Here is a 21,218-nt window from a genome sequence, read left to right on the forward strand (position 1 = left end):
TAAAATGATACTGAGGACATGAAGAGAGCTAACAAATGATGCAAGAGACAGTGAGAAGATAAGAGGTTTTGAGGTTTGGGTGAAAGGAAGTTGGAGAGGGGTCATTTGGAGAGGAACAATAGAGACGTACGTTATGTAAAGATGTGAGGATAAGAGGAGGTAAGAGAGATGTTAATATTCAATATATATATATATATATATATATATATATATATATATATATATATATATAGAATTAAAACTAATAGAGATATAAATAATATGTATATGCTACCTTTACTTCATTTGTGATATGTTTTGTAAACATGATAAATAATATAAGGTTAAATTATCTTAATATTTAGTGTAAAGTAAAAATATTTATGTTCGAGAATCACTATTTAAGATGGATAATGTCTTAAGCTTTTATATGTTTTAAGATATTATGTGATTTGATGATATGATTGATGTTATAATGATATATCAATCTTGAATATTTTTCGGACTATATAGGTGAAGCTTATAAAACTAAATTCTTAATTTAGAAAAAATAATATTTTTATTATTTAAAAAAATCTATTTGTAAATATAGATATTACATGAGAACGAATGAAGGAATCAACATAGGGTTAACCTAATTAGTTCATGAAATAAAAAAAAATGATTGGAATATAAGGTAAGATTGATATTAAAAAAACTCTCCTTATTAAATTCTGAATAAAGGAATACCATTTCATAAAAGTTAATTAGTGAAAGATTTTCTGATAAATTGTACGACATCTAAATTAATTAGTGAAATTCTTTTATTGCCAACTGCCTCGTTGAGTATTTACGGCAGTGAAAGGATGTAGAATTCGGGTATGATGTTGAGTTACCAGCCGAAGTCCGATTCGAAGTCTGTCGGCGACCGGATCTTTTCAGATCATGAAGGAATATTCTGGTAGAGGTGGGCTTTAAAGGTAATATGCTACCACTTAGGGGCATTTACGGAAATGAGCCATCTGGAAACTTCTTGACGCTACCCACGGATTCGAATCGGTGAGTCTCACGAAAACCGCCGGGCACGTGATCCCACCGAACCGCTCTAGTCCGCCTTCGGCCTTGCTGCCCTCCCTCCTGACGTCACTGGCTTTTCAGCTTCGTGTCCTGCACGTGATGTCTCTGATTCCACCAGAACTCTCTCTCGCGGATTGAGCCCTGCGTTCTTCAAGCGGGCCCCTGTTCCATTCTGTGGAGAACATGGAGCCACGTAGACGATCCCCAAACGTGGGTCTCGTTCAACGGGACCGATAAGATGGGATGGAATCGCGGAACAGCGTCTATATTAGGCGAGCGAGCGAACGGATTGTTTCTACGCGAAGTTTCGGAGAGGAAAGGATCTGTTTTCACTGCCCTTCAGATCGATCAGATTACGGGGACGATGGCTGAAACCCCAGCCCAAACCGAAGAGATCGTAAGCATGTTCACCCTTGTTGTTCTTCTTTTGTGTTTTAGGTTTGATCTGGGGTTGGATTAGGGATTTGGCGAGGGTTTTCATGGTGTTCTTCCTGTGTTGGTGGTTTTAGAGCCGGGAGCCGGAGGGACTGAAGTACCTGGGCTTCGTGCACGTGGCGGTGCTGCAGGCGGTGGTGTGCCTGGCGGGCCTGTACGAATTCGCCAAGGACAACTCGGGGCCGCTGAAACCCGGAGTCCACAGCGTGGAGGGCGCCGTAAACGCTGTGATCGGCCCCGTCTATGAGAAGTTCCGTGATGTGCCCTTTGAGATCCTCAAGTTCGTCGATGCCAAGGTACTCAGATCCCATCTCTCCTCCCCCTCTGGCCGCACCAACCGTTATGCCGATATCGCACGGTATCGTGTTATTTAACATGAAATATAGCGGATGCTACAATCCGTTATGGGGTTTTGGTTGGTCAGAACTGAAGGTTAAAAAGAGGTCGATGACGCTGCGACAGAGAGATATCACGTGACTAACCCATCGACTTTTGTCGTTAAGAACGTCACTTCGTTCGGACTCCAAAATATTATAGATTGCTTTTAAATTTTTAATCACGTACGCCGTTTACTACGTTAGCGGCGGTGGCGGCCGTATGGCCTTGGCTGCCGTCAACAAACGGCGTCTAAGATATATTTTTATATGTCACATGACAGGTGGGCGAGTCTCTGACGGAGGTGGACCGTCACGTGCCGGTGGTGTTGAAGTCGGCATCGGTCCAGGCGTACACGGCGGCGGAGAAAGCGCCGGAGGTGGCCCGCTCCCTCGTCGGCGAGGTCCAGCGGACGGGGGTGATGGCGACGGCGTCGGGAGTGGCGAGGGATCTCTACGCCCGCTGCGAGCCGGTGGCGAAGGAGATGTACGGGCAGTACGAGCCGGTGGCGGAGCGGTACGCGGTAGCCGCGTGGCGGTCGCTGAACCGCCTGCCACTGTTTCCGCAGGTGGCGCAGATCCTAGTCCCCACGGCGGCGTACTGGGCGGAGAGGTACAACAAGGCGGTGGGGGCCGCCGCGGCGAGGGACTACCCGGTGGCGCAGTACCTGCCCACGGTGCCGATCGAGAGGATCGCCAAGGTATTCGGGGAACAGGCGGAGAAGCCGCGCGCGAACGTCTCTCCCCCGCCTGAAACACTAGCAGAGTGATATATTTCGCATAAGGTTGGTGTTCTACTTAGTCAAGTTGGCATCGTGTGTTGTTGGATGACGAAGCCAACGGATTGTGTAGAATACTACCAGTGGTTGTAAATGAAAGTGGTGGTGTGTGGCGTCTGCTTTCGTAGTTTTGTATAATAGACTTTGTTTTCTTGGGGAAATTGTCTTAGAATAAGGAGCCAAGAAAACAACAGAGGAGTCAACAGGGCTGTTTCGGGGTATGGGCTTCTTCAACTCGCCTGTATTGGATTGCCAGAGCACACGTGGCAGGGATCTTTGACTCAGCTGGATGGGTACAAGTTATTGAGGCCCTGGTTTTTTTTTTCCAATTTCACACATAAATCCTCTTAAAGTTTGGAAATAGTGTGCTTGACTTTGATATAATATTATATATATATTTGAGATATTGATCTATGACATTTATTCTTGGAAAAATGCTTGGGAATTTTTTTTAAAGATTTTTTTGTTATTATAATTTTTAAACAGCCATATTTATTTTTAATGTTTGAAAAATGATTTTCAAAAATGATTTTTTTATTTAAATTTAAAAAAGGTTTTCATGAATTATTTGCTGCGTTTTAACATAATCTTTTAAAAAAATTATGTAGTATTTTTGTTTTAAAAGTATTATATATTATTTTCAAATTAAAAATATTATAACATTTAAAAAACACTATATAGTATTTTTGAACCTGCCGTATAGTGTTTTTATCCCAAAAAAAAACATTGTAAGATTAGTTCAAAAATATTAAATATTGATGTCACAGTATATTTGAAACAAAAAACGTTGTATTATATTTTTAAAACAAAAAAATATTATATAATAATTTTAAAACAAAAAATATTATATAATATTGTTAAAACAAAAAATATTATATAATAATTTTAAAACAAAAAATATTATATAATATTGTTAAAACAAAAAATATTTTAAATGTTGAAAATTTTTTTGGATTTAGATGAGTTTGTGAGGTATTTTTAAAAATTTTGAAATAGGGATGGATCACTAGGAAATATGAAAAGGGGTATCATAAAAAAAAATTCCAATAAAAAGAGTATTTTCCTTGATAACCGTTCTTTTTGGTTAATATTCATCTAACGAATTCAGGTAAGAAATTTTTTGTTAAATTTAGTTAGCCTAAGTTAAAAAGATATATATAACATCATATAAAGTGAAGAAGTTGAAGTGCGAGTTAAACTTTGCACTAAATGGCACAAGTTCATGCAAGTACACAAATTTATAGAATTTACTAACACAGGTTAAGGCGTTTAAAAGCTTGATTCAGTCAAATAAATGAATCGTTTTTGTTAAAAAAAAGTGTATATTTTCATTTGCTATCACTCGAGATTTTCTTTTTGGTGGTAGTGTTTCCTGTGTAAGTTCCGATACTACTTTCACCATATAATAATAGATGTGTAAGAGGATTTTAAGGGGATGAATTGATGCTTTATTAAAAACAGATGTTTGACATTTGAGTGTTCTTATATGAATGTGACTTTCGAATAACATACCTAATATATATATATATATATATATATATATATATATATATATATATATATATATATATATATATATATATATATATATATATATATATATATATATATCGTTGATAGGAGAACATTAAACTAGATGTAAAAAAAAAAAAAGACTTCATCATTTTGGACAACTCTATAAAACGATAGGGAATTATTTGAGATTGTATGAATAGAGACACAAATGATATAGTTGTAATCCTATTTAATTAGGTAATATATATTATGGTCTTCGTTTAATAAAAAAAGTTTAATTTTGATAAGCGTTTTATCTTGTTTTATCTATAAATAGATAGAATCTTATAGTAACTTATTTAATTAATTCGATAAGAAAAGAGGAGAAGTAAGTCTAAACTCTTTTTACACCTTAATATCGTTGCTTTTTTTCGAATCCAACTGTGTGCCTATAACTTAGATAAATTTTTTTGAATGACACATAATCTTGATCTTGATTTATTGTTATTTGTTTTCGATTTTAACGTATTTTATTACATCACATAAATATGATTATAATTTTTTTGCTTATAGTACTTCAAAAGAATAAAATAATTATCAGTGATACTAAATACGCCACAACAAAAGCTACAAAATAATTATTAGTGGTATTTCTAATTTAATGAATGATATGACATCTTATATTTATAAATGATAGTAAAATATTTATGTAGTGGATTTAAATAATTAAATATTCACTTTATTATTCATGTAGTTGCTGTTGTATTTAGAAAGGCAATATGAAAATGGAGCCATGTCGTAAAGAAAAAGAACAAGCGTGTCTGCTAAACCTCCAACAAAATAAAATATTTTCTTCAAAAATTGGAATAAAAGGAAAAAAAATATTTTTTAGTAAAATAGTAAGATTTATTTACTAGAAAACTAAAACAGAACATGTCATAAAAAGGTAAAAAAAGTCTGTAAAACTCCGTAAAAATAGAAATATAACATCTTTAAAAAATAAAAAAAATCATTTGCGTAAAAAGTAATACTTATTTATTCTTCTAAAAAGAAACCTAAAACAGGAGCCATATCAAAAAGAAAAAAGAAGTGTTTGCTAAACCTCCATAAAAATCTATAATATTTTCTTAAAAAGGAACAAAAAAAAATTAAACATATAATTTTTTAAAAGTGAAAATGATTTATTCTGCTTAAAAAAAACCTAAAACAGGAGCCATGCCAATAAAAAAGGAAGAAAAATGTTCGCTAGATCTCCATAAAAATAGAAATTAACATAAATAAAAATATAGCATTTTTGTAAAAAGTAAAAATATATCTATTCTTCTTAAAAACAACCTAAAATAGAAGCCATGTCATAAAAAAAAGAGAAAGAAATATTCCTTAAAAATAGAAATATAATGTATCATTCAAAAAGAGTTACATGAAAAACATAGGTTTTTCGTAAAAGGTAAAATTTATTTATTCTTCTCATAAGCAATTTAAAACAAGAGTCATGCCATAACAAACGAGGTTGCTAAACCTCCATGAAAATAAAAGCATAATATCTTTAGAAAAAAAAGTAAAAAATATAGTATTTTTAGTGTATTCTTTTTAAAAGAAACCTAAAACAGGAGTCGTGGCATAAAAAAAGAAAACAAATAATTGCTAAACCTTCATAAATTAGAAATATACATCTCTAAAAATAGAGCAATGGTAACCATAGCAATTTAGTAAAAAAAAGTCAAATTTAAAACATCTCTTTAAAGAAACCTAAAATAGGAGTCATGTCATAAAAAAGGAAAAAAAGAAAAAAATGGTTCCTAAACCTCCATAAAAATAGAAATATATAATATCTCCAATAAAAGAGTAACGGAAATAAAAAAAAAATTGTTTTCGTGAAAATGTAATATTTGGCTATTATTTATTGATTTATTCTTCTTCTTAAAAGAAACCGAAAACGGAAGCCATGTCATAAGAAAAAAAAAGAAAAAGAAAGAAGAAAATGGTTATTAAACCTCCGCGAGTTTCTCTTTGCACGAATTATACTTATTTGGGATCTCCTCACCACTCCAACCCCCAGAATTTCGGCTGCCAATTAATAAACTGCCGTGCCTCCCTCCGATGGCGGACGGAGGAGGAGGAGGAGGAGGAGGAGGAGATGAGCCTGAGGAGCTCAGCGACAAGCAGAAGGCAGAGATCGCCAAATGGTTCCTCGCCAATGCCCCCGCCGGGGAGATCCAATACGTCGCCAAGGGTTCTGTCCTTTTTTTCCTTCTTTTGTAGTTTCCCTTTCTGTTTCGCCTGCGCTTCGTTTCCGTCGTTACGGCTCAGATCTGTATGCGGCTTTGCAGACGTGCGATCCATTCTCGGGGACGACAAAATCTACGAGATGGCCGCGGCGGAGGCCTTCCCCCTCCACAACAAGGCGCACTTGCTCGCCCTCGAGATGCCTGATCGAAGCGGTGACGTGAGTCTCCTCTGTTAATTCCTGCCTGTTTCTTGAGAATACCATCGAACACTTTGGTTTGGGTACGAACGGAACTTTGCCGATCAAATTAAGCCGTACTGTTTGGTAGTGAGGTTGTTTCTGTGTAAGAGAACCGAAGATACAAAAAGGAGGAGGTCCATAAGATGCATTATTTTGTTTTCTATAGCTTTTCGGGGAGTTAGATTACACAAACACCAATTGTGGAACGGTTTTGCATGTTGTTGTCACAACGGATATGGTCGGTGATGGTGTGACCATTAGTAACATTTTCCCATATCTACCTGATTTCCTTGACCTTATAATTGGGGTAGAGTTGTCGAGGTATTTGAACCAAGGTTCTTTCAATTGGTGGATTCCTTTGCTAATTTAAGTTGCTTTCCGCTGTTTTCTCTTTTTCTAGAACAGAAACTCGTAACTGCTTATAAAAACGTACTTTTGGTAAACGAATATTTTTTTTCATTATTTTCTGAAATTTGAGAAACAGAAAGTTTCTATTTTTTGAAGGTGTCGGCTAGATTAGTTTTACTCCTCTCATGGTCTTGAAAATCAATTGGGGAAGTAGAAACACATGCAGTGTGGTTGAGGAGTAATCAAAGGTTGCCATCTATTTAGTATGATGGGGTTATCATTTCAGGATAAGTGGAGAGCAAATGGAGGAGTCTGCTTATATTGTGTTTGAAAGAGCGGACGGATGGGATGGTGGAGACCCATGTTCTTATCATCTGATTAGTCCTTCCAAATTTGTGTGCCAGCCACCAAAATATTTCATGGAAATAAAAGTCAATGAGCCTCTTGAAATCATAGTTTGCTAGTCCTTCTCGTCTGCATTTTTCTGATTTGATCATGTAGATCATATAATATAGAAACAAAGTCTGACCACATGAACTTCTTTTATTAATTTCTTTCTACGTTCAACTTATTACAAATCTTTCAAACTTCCTTGTGGTGATTTGTATATAATAGCCCCCATTGTTAATCTACTATGAAAAGTACCCATTATCTATGCTTACAATTTAACAAGCAAGCATCCCAGAAATTTATGGTGATTCCACAAAGCCTTTCTTTTACCTTTAACAGTGATGAAATATCTGCACACCTACTCTTTTATTGTTACTTTAAATCTATTAAAAAGATGGATTATCAAAGAAATTTTTTATTGTTCATCAATATAGATACAATATTGTTCTTTCTTGGTGTTCACATCATCGCTGTTGCTCCCACCACTAGATGTCAATTTCCTCGACCACCATTACTATTGCCTTCTCCATCTGCTTCTTTTACCACAATTATTATATCTATTACCTTGTTCTCCAAGACCACTTGCATCCCAGCTACCCAACTCCTTTCCATGGCAGTTGGTTCCTTCACCACCCTCTCTGATGCCATGAGTGTCGCATTCCTCGATTTCCACCACTACGATTACCACCATGCCACTGTAACCAACTCCACCAGTCCTACAGCCTCCTCCATCATATCCTTTACTTTCAACACTTGGCCTCCTTAGCTGTATCTAATTTTTATGCCATCATGTCTAGGTCTTTGCCATTTCCTCCATATCACTTACCAAATCAACACCCCCCTTGTTGCCTTTGTTGATAGTTGTGGTAAATTTTTTGAATTGAGGAAGAGATGAGAACAATAGGTTAATTTTGTCATTCTACATGAAAAGTATAGTCATATCTTTTGGCTATTGCATTTATGAATTGTAGGCTTCATTGACATTAATAACATAGTGAATTATGTAAATCAAGTGTTATGTCCCACAATGTTAAGTACAAATTGAATACCCAAACTACTGACTTTCAGGTTTCACATGGATGCATTTCATTAGTATCTAGGATAGTCCACCTAATTAAAAAATTATGGTTGAAAATCAAAGTTGTTGTAGCACTCTTTGCCATATCTAACCCATTCTATCAAACTGAACTTTCTGATTGTTATTGTTGTTGTTTTTGTATCTACAAATGTAGCATAAATGTCCCTCATAATAGATTTTTTGTACTTTTAGGGGTCATTGTATTGAATATATTCTCATGTTAAATTACCAGAAAAAAAAGATTTCAGCTCTTCGGAACTTCAATAGGAACTTCAGCTATTTGTGCTAAAAACTTATCCATAAATTGTCCCCGCCCCCTTTTTTTTTTTCGTTTGAAGTGCATAGAGGACACAATTGTCTGCTATCATGGATACCTAATTGTGAAAAGCAAACAAATCATAGGCAGTAATGCCCTGGAGGTTATAGAAAAAGTGATTTTATTTTCATGTATGCATGCTTGGTACTGTATAGAGAGCATAGTTTCATGTTTTTGATTTCAGTATGTTATTATGAAGGCATTACAAGGATTTCATCTAATTGAAAATCAACTTTATCATACTTCTGTGTCTATATTAAGGTCTGCCATACTGAAGTGTACTGCTCGTACCGGTCCGACATGTTATCGGTATGCGGACCTCCCGGTACCGCTACAGTGCTACAGTATAAAAAAATAAAAAAGTTATTCGGTACACCAGGGTGTATCGCTCGGTACACCGGTACCATACCGTACCAAGCTCGGGTCGAAATGCCGGTACAGTATGGTACAGCGAACCTTGGTCTATATAATCCTTTGTGATAGTATTTCTAGTATGTTTGATTGAGAAGTTGGATTATTTTTTTCCAAAACTTCATTGGCACTATCTTTATATGCTTGAGCAATTAGTTGAGGAAATATGCATTAATGTCTGAATTTTGGTATTTGCATTTAGGTACTTATTACAACATATGGAGAACTTGACAAAATCAATTATTTTGATCCCAGGACTGCTCAAGTTGCTACAGTGGATCATGTGAAACAAGTAATCTCATATCTTTATCATTTATTTTATGCTCCCATTTACATTGTAGATGAAGTTACCATGCTTTTGGAACAAAAATTTAGGCTAACCAAAAGTATATTTTAGTTTTACCTTTAAGTGTTTATTTAGGGTTGTTAAACATAAAGGATATATGTTAACCAACTGATACTTTCATAGACAAGGTTTTAATATCCTTCGTGAAAAGTTCTGATTATCTGTTGGAGTTGCCGATTCAGCTTTCAGCACATGGACTGTTGTAAAACACAATATGTTATGAATCAGAGTCAGACATCCAGCTTCAGAATACACTGGCAGATTTCTAGATCTGTTCACAGGATGTGGGAACATGGACATAATGATATGAAGAGACTTCAGAAAATTGAGCAAAATATCTTTTAAAAAGACCATATTTAGAAGCTGTAATCATGACCACACAAAGAAAACTGCATATTCACATCATATTGACGAAGAGCGTAAGCATAGCTACCAATATGATGAATTGGTAGGCCACAAATTTTCCCTGTACGGAGAAACAGACATTGTGATATAATCTACTCAGCTTGTTGTTCTGAACTGAATAAAGATTAATGTATTAAGAACCTTTGATAGCAAAAATCCGTAATACATTGACAAGGTTACACATATTTGATGCAAACACATATCCAAGTGTTTGATTCAGCAAGGAGACAAAATGAAGATCTGGGAACATAGGAGAAGAGTAGTTAACTGAATTATTGTGATATTTACACCATGTATTCGGTGATATCAATAAGAAATAAATTATTTTTCATAACATAGTACTTCAAGATTTTATAGAAGTCAACAGAAACTTATGGTAAATAATTAATGTAAATCCGATGCTCAATATTTTATGACAGCAACAGTAAGCCTAAAGTTGTATATCCACCTAATCAATAATCACAAGATCAGCAATCATTGGACATAAATTTTTCTAATTGAAGAAGTTGGCAGAATTTGCTTTACCTAACTCCCCTTTTTAATGATGGGGCATGGTGACTTCATATGTATAATTACAATATCCAAAGATGATCAGGTGGCTTATCATGCTATTGAGACATCCTGCTCAACAAAAGTTATTCTCCTAAATTTTCCTTCTATGATGATCTGATAGCAGACAATTATTGGTGATACAACCATTTGCAAGTGGCAATATTGGTGTTCATTTGTTAGATCTTTTCAATGTTGCACTAAACTAATGGATCAAAAAGTTATTTCTATAATGCTTTTATGCAGCTAATGGGTGGGCCTTGATGCATCAATTCTATTTCTTGGAGCTTGAACCTTGAGCATCATGGATTCAAATTGAAATAGCCTCTTTTTATGCATAATCCTAAACATGTCTGAGCATCTCAGACCTAATCATGAGAGAAATTATTAAAAAGATTCTCATTTAAGTGAGAGATGGTTCTAGCATGAGTAGGAAATGCAACAATGTATGTTTGTCTACTGGTGTATAATGTCAATGATAATTTTACCAATAATAGTTGTTTTTTTATGCTTACGAAAAATTTGATTCAAAGTTTTATTGTTACTTTACAAGTAAATCAAGTATTTTGTATCTTTTGTTAATTATTTTTATATTAAAATTGTATTAAATTTAGCTGGTGGAACAATGTTAAATAATCTGCTTATGCATTGATTATGACCATCAAGAGAAGATAGGAGTCCTTGAAGTTCAAAAATTCTGAACACATGCACTAAGAAATTAATTTGAATAGTATTATTTATAATGTATTCATTATGAACTTTTGTTCTGTTTATTGAATTGGTGTTCATTCTCATATTGTTTAACCAATCAATAAATTTAATTATTATCCCTGGTCCCGTGCATCAATTTGTTTTTTTTTGCATATTGATCTCTTACAGTCAGCTTTGATGAGGTAATCTTGTTTCATATCTGGCCTTGTCTGGATTATGGTATTAAAGAAATTTTACCACATTCTTTCTAGTTGTTTTTTATCATGGAATTCTAAAGTTAACTGATTACAATGTTGTATATTCTTTAGGTTTGTACAAATGTACGACCCGCCAATGATGATGAGCTCCCATCTCCATATATTGAAGATTTCCGGTACATTGTGGATTTTCTAGGAATGGCCTTTAGATCTTCAGTATAAGTGTCTAAATCTTTGTTGGGTCTAAAAACACCATAGTGGATTATTGTTTTCTTTTTTCTTAAATTGTTGTCCACTTGGCAAATAAACATGAGGATTTGTGGAGTAAGGTAATAAATAAACCTTCATCAGTTATCATATCATGTTATGTAAGTTACTTTAGCTATATGACTCGCATATTTCTTGTTAATAATTTGTTTATTTTAAATAATAATTTTCTGAAATTGCAAGCAGCTATATAATTTTCCTAATTTAAGAAAACAATCCTTGATGATTGTTGATTAGATTTTCCTAATCATAATTAGATGGGATTATGCCCTATTTGAGACCTTTTAATTATTTTTTAGAATTAAAATATAGAAATGTGATTGGATTAATTTCTTGATTAGAAAAAATAACACTCTTGATGGCTGTGACCATATCGTTATTGGAATCATGATTAGTCAGCTTCTGCCTATTTGAGATTTTTTTTAAATTTCTAGGGGTCATTTGATGTCATTATAGTTATAAGAATCTAGTGCTCCTGATAGATTTGTTTTCTTTTCCTGAGATTTTAGAAGGGATTTGAAATTGTTGGCCATGGGATCAATTTCATTGTATAGTACAGATAGGTGCGTAGGAATATTCTGGGTACCATAAGGGTCTTTTCATCATGTGATTGGGAGGAGAGACCCACCTTTTCTCTTGTACACAGCTGATGGATTAAAAAGAGGGAAATTGTATTCTGTGTAAGAAACCTGTGATAAACCCATCCTTTTTTGAGAGTTCATCCTACTGCTAAACCCATCTTCGTTTGAACTAATCTTCTTCACTTTCATCTTTTCCTTCTGCTGTAAGTTGCACTTTATTGGGATTTGGTGATTTGCTGATGTGGAGATTTACATGACATGTTCATAAATGGATTAAATGTGCCTCTAAATATAGGTTTTCTAGGTTTTATGCACTAAGCAATATGTCGACGATGCATCTCTGAAACTCATATAGCTCTCTAGTTATCAACAAATGCAATTTTCATACTTCCGTGAAACTATTGAATGATTAGTTTTAGACTCAGCTCGCTGTTTAGATTTTTGCTTTCTGGTGATTGATCATTTTTAAAAATACGTTGATTGTTGCTTCTCTGAAGAATATGGAAGTCAATGATCAAAACAAATACCCACTAAGAAGCCTAAGAATTTCACGCATTTCATGAATTCAGCCGACATACTTTTTTTATTTAAGTATATATTTTTTAATATATTGTCTTGGTATTTTATGCAGGAGTACCCTTGATGCTGAACTCAGCAAATATGTTGGTGAAACTTATCCAAAGGGAGTGTGTGCAGTTTACTGTGTTAGTGGAAAAGATGCAGAAGGACCAGGAGCTGATTTTGAGTTTGTAGTGGTGATTTCTGCTGTGAAGCATAGCCCACAAAATTTCTGGTATGTGAATATACAGAAGTTCAATCAATTTTGTTCTAAAGTTGATGTGGTTTAATCCTTTCAGTTGTTCACCATTGATCTTGATTATATTGCATGATGATCTTTTATTTGCTAACTCTAGGGATGCAGTCAAATGCACAGTGCATAATCATGTCCAGTGATTTCAATAGGCGCTCGGGCGCTCGCCTAGGCGCTCGGGCGAGGCGAGGCGAGGCCCGAGCGCCTCGCTTTATGTCCAAGCGCCTCGCTTCAACGAGGCGCCGCCTAGGCGCTCGCCCGAGCCCAGGCGTCGGGCGCTTCGGGCGAGCGCCCGGGTTAAACCAGGCGATCGAACCAGTGTTTTACGTCTGGTTCAGTCTCCGGTGCTTTAGTTGGTTCAATCGAACCAACTAAATCACCGATAGGCTCCCTCTCACGATTTCCCCGACTTCCCCAACCCTAACACTCGCGATTTTGCCGTCGAGATTTCTTCTCCGTTGTCGTTGCTCTCTGCTGCCGCTGCCGCTGCCATTGTCGCTACTCGCCGCTGCCACAATCGTCGCTCATCGCTGTTGTTGTCGATCGCCGCTCGTAGCTCTCGCTCCCACTCCCGCTATCGCTCCCGCTCCCGCTCCCACTACCGCTGTCGTTGCCTTAGCAGCCTCGGTCTTCTCACACTCTTCTCACTATACTATTAACAGTATATTAACAATATACTGCTAACTGGATACTAATAATAGTATTTTTATTTATTAGATTAATAATATATTATTTTGATTTTAATACTATTAATTTTTATTTATTTAAAATTATTGTTAGATTTCAGAATAAATGGCAAGTGTACAGAGCAACTTAATAGATTTGATGTAAAATTTTATTGTTTTGATTTTTGATACTTTTTATTAATATGACATTGTGATTTTGTACTCGATTTTCTTAATTTAATAGCATATTTTTTATTTAAATAATTATATTAATTATATTATATATTTTTATATTTTAGCGCCTCACTTCGCTCGGGCGAGCTCCTAGGCGAGCGCCTAGCGCCTCGGGCGTTTTTGGACCTTGGCGCCTTTTGGTGCCTAGCACTTTTTAAATCACTGATCATGTCAAACATGACTTAGTTTGATAAAAAATTCTAAGATATTCCTTTTCAGTACCTTACCAAATTTTAGCTCCACAGATGTCATACAACTATAAAGTATGCTAGGCGTAGCATCCTATGAATCATGAATATGAGCGATCTACAATGATACAATAAAATGCTGTTGTGTTGACATAATGTATGATCAGTGTCTGCCATACCGAATCGTACCGCCCGGTATGGGCGGTACGTACCGGTCCGACAGGCCAGCGGTACGTGGACCGCCCAGTACCGGTCTGCATTGTAGCAGTGCTACAGTGCTCGGTGCACCTGGGTGTACCGCTCGGTACACCATACCGTACCGGTACCGAGCCCAGGTCGAAATACCGGTACGGTACGGTATTGCGAACCTTGTGTATGATAATAAAAATATTTTAGATCTGCATTATAGTAGATGAAAAAACTTGGTATTTATGTACTATTAGAATGTGTAGTTACATATCATAATATATAATATGTAATAAATAGTGTCTTTAACCTATTCATTAGAAAAAACAGAAATTAACACACTCCAAGTTAGAAGATGCTAATAACTTTTGGAAAACTGTCGGTTGAATCTTAATTTTTTTCATTTATAAAAATAAGTAACATCCGAAAGAACCCCAAAATTTTCTCAAGAAGTGTGCATGGAGTCTCTCCTAGGTATGGTTGTATTTTTAAATTATTCAAAAAACTGACGTGCGAAGTAACTGACATGTTTCTGAGAAGTACCCTGCAACTATGTTATCCTACACATATGTGACATGGATACAACTAATAGTTTGAAGGTCTAAAAGCATATCATAGACATATTGAACCATTCATAATCACGTCATCTTTAGGATGTTTAAGCACCCATTTATAGAAATTAATAAACATTGTTTTATTCTTTTTCCAGGATATGCACCAGAGGCAAACATGTCAAGTCTTGAATTAGATTACTGGTGACTGCAAAATTTTAAAAGTTAAAAATAGGAAATGAGTAGGCACAGAAACGGGTGTCATTTTTGAGGACTTTTTTTTGTTTACATCGCCATATTAATGGTTTGTTGGATTGCCATGGTATGCTGGTTTGTTCTGGGAGTACTAACGGTACAAAAGGACAACAATTAGATGACGTGTGTGTGTGTGTGTGTGTGTGAGAGAGAGAGAGAGAGAGAGAGAGAGAGAGAGAGAGAGAGATTGCAAGATTTCCTCCTCTTTGTCTTTTCTCCTTTTTGTAGTGTTCCCTGGGAGTAGACTCGGAGATTGTGTCCTAATCATGTGATTGAAAAGGTTGATTAGTTTGGTCAAGGCTTGTTCAGTTTGGCTTTGGGTCAAGAAATGTCAGGGTTAGAATGATTTTGGTTGAAACTTTTGTTTTTCAAAAGCAACCTGTTGTTTCAAAGGTTCAACTGAAGTAGGGCGGAATTTGTATACTTGAAACAGTCTAAATCCATGAATCAGAATTCCTTAATTAAATTCTAACATTCTACATCCATTTGGAGACAAGATTTTATGGATCTTTTGCAATCATAGACATGAAGATTTGGTATTTTTGTAATTGTCAATAGATATTTTTTGCCATTCAGCTTCAATCTCTGATACAGCAGTTAATTATAGAACTTCTTTTCGGTTCACTAAAGAAATAAAGAAAATTAAAATCTGTGGAAAGTAGTTTTACTACTTGAAAAAGGAAAATAGTTTGATTTGAATTTCTTTTGAAATTTCTTTTCTTAAGGGTTTTTAATGTGTGGTAAGAGGTTCTTGACCAGACTTATGGAATGTAATTTTTGACAAATCTAAGAGGAAAACTAAGGGTATGGTTAAAATGGATGAAAAGAAAATCCTGTAAGAAGTTTTAGGTATCTTGGATTTTTTTTAAAAAAATTAGGAAGCAATTGATAAAAATACTGTACATGGTAAAAGAGACAAGGTTAAAGTAGAGTATTATTAGTAATTATGTATGGTTGTCATGCGGTTCTTCAGTTAAAAGAACAACTTTATGAGATAGCTAGACATGCTATATGAATTAGAGTGTTTGTCAGGTAGCAGATGTGTATATAAAATTTGTATATCAGGATGAGAATGTTGAGGTAGAAGAGGTTTACTAGCAACAACAAGGATAGAAATATGTTCATTTAAAATATAGGTGTATACTTGGTTAGGCAATGTGTCTTAATTTGAATTAGTGGTGAAAGATGAGGAAGAAAAAGACCTTAGATAACTTGAATAGAGACAATAAATAAAGATTTGATTGCTCTTACATTTAACTAGATATTACCCTACACAAATTATCATGGTGAGAGAAGATCCATTTGTATTTTTTGCTTTTAGTTTGTGAATAATTAGCTTGAATGTTTCTTTAGATGAACTGCAACAAAGAGCATAGTATGCTATAAGTTCCTCATTTTTCCTTGTTTCTTTAGCTAATCATCAGATTTCTTGGTTTAATTGCTTATTCATTGCTTTCACCGTTTGTTTCTCGCATCAATTTTCTAATATTGTTCAAATAATACATAATGTGCATAGTAAACACTTCAATGGGATTCAAACTCTTGACCTCTGGATTGTGCACACTACACCATAACCACTAGGTTGTCTTCTTAGAAGCCTCATATCAATGTTGTTTACTCTTATAGCATGTACAAGTTTTCTAGTTTTACAGTGCTACTTCGTTTGAAAGAACAATTTTGATCTTAGTAAGTTAATATACTTCTGCCTGCTCATATGTACTCTTGCTAGTGGAGTAATATCAGCATAGTTTGTAGGATCAGCCAATGCATTCAGTTTGAGATTTGTGGGGATGGATCCTGATTCCAGGCCCCATGAATTCAAAGGGATTAATCAGAAGTAAGGTGGAATTGACTAAATCCAGTCAACTTCAGATGATTTTGGAATTTGGCTGGTTCCTGATTTCTTCCATTTGATTTGTTGGATTCCGTTGCATGTTGATTCAAATGTTTACTGAGTGCGACCAATTATGGGGTTTTCTACTTCATTCAATTTGACCTAGTTTCGGCATGGTTATGATTGATTTGGACCAAAATCTGGTTAATTACAGCTAATCTATATTGATGCCTGTCAATGTTGGTGCTTTCCAACAAGTTTGAGTTTAATTTTAAAAAAAATTCAATACTACAATCCATATAGATATTTTTAGCCTATCCAAAGGCCAAATAGTAGATTTTCCATCTAAAGTTGATCCTATGAACCAAGGTTTTAAATGTTTGTCTGACGGATATATACTTACCAGTATTTATTGGTCTAGTCCAGCACTAGTATTGAAACATATAGGTTGATGTCGGTACAAATATCATTCATTTTTATTTTTATCATTTCATTCAATAATACTGTGTAGCACAAGGCAGTATCCTGATACCACTGGTCCAATAGTTTATTGAATCCAGTATCGGACAGACTTTTTAAACACTGCTATGAAATATGCCTATTAGAATATAACAGTAATGAACAAATGTCTTCTTGTGAATCTAAACTCATTGCACGACAGCCGCATTCCTTTTGGTTTCTGAAGTTTCCTCTGTAGTTCTGCAGCTTATGCTTAGATTTTGTTTAATATTTTTCCAACAAAACAGAGGAGTTGGCTTTATTTTGAGCCTTAATTTCAATTATGTTGCTTTTTCCAGCAATGGGATCTGGCAGTCAATTTGGAATATAGAATTCAAGGATGATCTGCAATTTGTGGAAATAAAAGGAAAGATACAGGTAAATAGGTCATCTTTGATAAAATAGAGGGTCAATTGTCATATCTTAGATGATGTTAATTATTGTTGATAATTGCTCCTAGTGTGTTGCTCTGCAGTATGTCTGACACTAATATCTCTGTCAGGTAGGAGCCCATTACTTTGAAGAAGGAAATGTCCAGTTGGATGCTAAACTTGAATGCAAGGACTCCACCATCTTCCAGGTGATTGTGAACAAACAGTTAACCCTGGTGATTAAGAATGAAAGTCGCTTATTGAAGTTCTTGAAGTTGCTGAGCTTTTGGTAGCCTTTATCTACTTATGCAGTAATATCAAATGATTATTTATATGGCAGCACAACGATAACTATTGGAAGGAAGAATGACAAACCTTTGCTTTTCTGGTTTCACAGATCCAAAATTTCTAGTTTTTCATCTGCTTAAGTATATTCTTTTATATATCAAACTTCCCAAAATGCAGTTTCTTTTCTGTCTTTTTATTTCTTTTGTGTAAATTTTCTCTGCTCAACTTGGTATATTTTTCTACATTTGATACCTATCTTGTGTGTTGTAGCTCTGCTGCATTTTATAGATAGGGTACTGACGAAGCAATACATGATCTTTATATTTTTGGAACTATGAAATCTTTAAGGTGGCTCTGGGACCTTAATATTTGGACCAAGGGCTATGCTGCTCAGTATTTTCTCTGAGCCAAAACTGAGCAGAATTTGATCCATGCAATATGCCTCCTTATCTGGTGCTATTGTTATTTTGTTATGGAAAATTACATATCCAATAAGCTGACTGATGATCCAAGAAATGCTTGAAGATCATGTTCTCATATGCTAAAGATCAGTGACGCTCACACAAACTGTCATTTTCAGTCTCCTGAAGATAGTGCTGTCTCAATAACCAACATTGTTCGGCACCATGAGACTGAATATCTGGCATCCCTTGAGGTTTCATCCTCTCTCCTATCTCATTGTTTCTTATTTTGAATAACTAAAGAAAGAGTGTTAACTTTCTCTGTATGCAGGCATCATATGTGAATTTACCTGACACCACTTTCAAGGTAACTTCTATTTTTCTAGATCTTTCAGCATACATGAGGTTGCATAATTTCATAGTTTGCATAGTGTATATATGATTATGTTGACCTTTGGTTAGGTAAATTATATCACCATCTTAGTGATACTGGAAATTTTTGAAATTGATCTCTGCCATCTGAAGTATCCCAATACAATGAACCATAAATTTTGGACCTTATTTGCAATATCCATTAGGTCATCTAAATTATTGAAATAAATTATAATATCATTACAGTTTTTAACCACCTTTTATATGGTTTAAACTTTAATGTACCTATAATCTCATGTTTTTATGAAGGGGATTACTTTAAAGGGTGAAATATCAAACCTTAAGAGGTTTCATCATTGGTTTGAATATGTCAGAGTTCATAGATATCTGAATTTAGAAGAACTTTCTACAAATAGCAGTATAAATATAACTATATAAATATATGTATGGAATGCTTAATCATGTATATGTTTTAGATTCTTAATGTCAATTAGAATATTAAATGATTGAAATCAAATTTCTTACATTTTTGTTGAAGAATTCTAGAAGTGCCTCATCCATTGCTGGCATTTAAAATTTGGTTTTGTTACTAGTAAGTTAATCTCCATGTGCAGGAAAATAGTGTGCATGGCTTCCATCATGAAAAACTAATCTGTATCCTTTCTGCTGATCATTAATGATGCTGTTGATAAAGCATCGTTCTTGTTTGTTAAATGGTGGGGTTACTTGTTTGCTGAATATGAATATCACATCATATATGTCTAGAAGAGATCCTAATGCTGTTTTTCATGTCGATCATTTCTCTTCTATTCTAATCATTGCTGCTGGTGCCAAAAGAAATACCTGTTTTCTCCATTTCCTTCATCTTTAGTAATTCTAAAATTTATCAATTATAGTCTGCCAACATCAATGATTTCTTTTTATGCTTTCATGTAGGATCTTAGAAGGAAACTTCCAGTTACTCGTACGTTATTCCCATGGCAGAATACTATGCAATTCAGCCTTACTAGAGATATAACAAAAGAAATGGGGATTGGAAAGTGAAGGTGCACACAGTGATGAGATGGCAATCTTTTATTTCCATTCAAACTCCAGAGTTCATTATATTGAAGTTCTGATTTTTTTTTCTTATTTTATTTCTCCAGATACAATAGTTGTAAAGAGAGACTTGCTTTTGTCACAGCTTGGCATATGTCCATCCATGTTTCACAAATATGTACAACTTTCTGTATTCTCCATGTACTCCTTCACTTGTATATTGCACAATGTTTGGAAAGAAATCATGTCTTCTGCAATTTTGTTGTCTTGGTTTAGCGATGTCATCTAGAAGTTCAGTGTTAAACTGATTCCGGAGGGTGGCGGGCGAGATCGGACAACCTCAACTGTGCTCTACAATCTTCCACTGTTATTATGCTTGATTTTGTCCTTGAACAAAAACTATATGTATCAGCTTTACACAGCCTATATTATCATGGTAGATGATATCCAGAACCATGCCATAGAACTCATTTTTGACCATGTCAGAATGCTAATTGAGTACAACAGCTATGCTGCAGACATTTCATTTTGCTGTATGTATGAAGACATCACTGCTTGCACTAGAACTAGAAATTTCTTTGAAGTTGCAGTTCCTCCTTTAAAACAGTTTTATGATCATGTAGTTTCTATGGCATTGAACGTAACGTACTCTTGGTGATGGCTTGCAACAAAAATAGTTGCCCACATTGAATGAACTCCTCAGAACTCATCTTGATAGGTCTTTTGCTGACAGACTTTGCCATTAGGGGGTTGCACAACTACAGTTTTAGAACAAATTGAAGACATCAAACCTAAAATTTGTGATAGAACTTATAGAAGTTATAGGTGACCTGGATCATCCTGATTATGATAACCAAAAAGGTTCCAAAAATAAATGTTATTTAATAACCAGGATGTGCTTTAATAGTCTGATTTAAAAACCTGACGTCAGAGTTAGCATCAATGGATCTCGAGGATCCTTTTGCTTGTAGTGGATTAGGCTGTCTATCAGCATGTTGTAATGAGTTCTTTTGGATTGTAGCAAAAAGATCATAGGTATAATTTAGTTCAGTTTTTAAGTATAACTTGATTAATTTCTATTTAATCAACCCAAACTTCTACCGATATAATTTAGTTCAGTATAATTTGATCAATTTTTATTAAATCAACCCAAGCTTCTATAGAACTATTAGGACATGCTTTTATCATTTCCCATCATATCATACAGGACTCCTTACGTTACCAATCATTGTTTCATACATGTTGGATGCCACCATGGCCCAATCATACCTTAGTTAAATGATGCGTTGCAACGAATCTTAACCTGTAGCAACATAACAAGGATGAACATAAACAGAGGATGC

General features: G+C 34.9%; 2 protein-coding genes across 2 annotated transcripts; both read left to right on the forward strand.

The window, feature by feature from the left end:
- Nucleotides 1–1,272: 1,272 nt before the first annotated feature.
- On the forward strand, nucleotides 1,273–2,784 carry LOC135597200 (stress-related protein-like). The gene is made up of 3 exons (XM_065089831.1): nucleotides 1,273–1,432; nucleotides 1,545–1,766; nucleotides 2,129–2,784. The coding sequence occupies exons 1-3, from the start codon at nucleotides 1,274–1,276 to the stop codon at nucleotides 2,612–2,614; spliced, it is 867 nt and encodes a 288-aa protein (XP_064945903.1). The 5' UTR covers nucleotide 1,273; the 3' UTR covers nucleotides 2,615–2,784.
- Nucleotides 2,785–6,136: 3,352 nt separating this feature from the next.
- LOC135597199 (F-actin-capping protein subunit alpha-like) lies at nucleotides 6,137–20,132 on the forward strand. Its single transcript, XM_065089830.1, has 10 exons — nucleotides 6,137–6,350; nucleotides 6,448–6,563; nucleotides 9,330–9,419; nucleotides 11,447–11,511; nucleotides 12,815–12,976; nucleotides 17,705–17,783; nucleotides 17,908–17,985; nucleotides 18,645–18,719; nucleotides 18,797–18,832; nucleotides 19,774–20,132. The coding sequence occupies exons 1-10, from the start codon at nucleotides 6,218–6,220 to the stop codon at nucleotides 19,879–19,881; spliced, it is 942 nt and encodes a 313-aa protein (XP_064945902.1). The 5' UTR covers nucleotides 6,137–6,217; the 3' UTR covers nucleotides 19,882–20,132.
- The last annotated feature ends 1,086 nt before the right edge of the window (nucleotides 20,133–21,218 follow it).

The sequence above is a fragment of the Musa acuminata genome, chromosome BXJ1-11 (genome assembly GCF_036884655.1).
Source record: "Musa acuminata AAA Group cultivar baxijiao chromosome BXJ1-11, Cavendish_Baxijiao_AAA, whole genome shotgun sequence".
In the NCBI taxonomy this organism is placed as follows: Eukaryota; Viridiplantae; Streptophyta; class Magnoliopsida; order Zingiberales; family Musaceae; genus Musa; species Musa acuminata.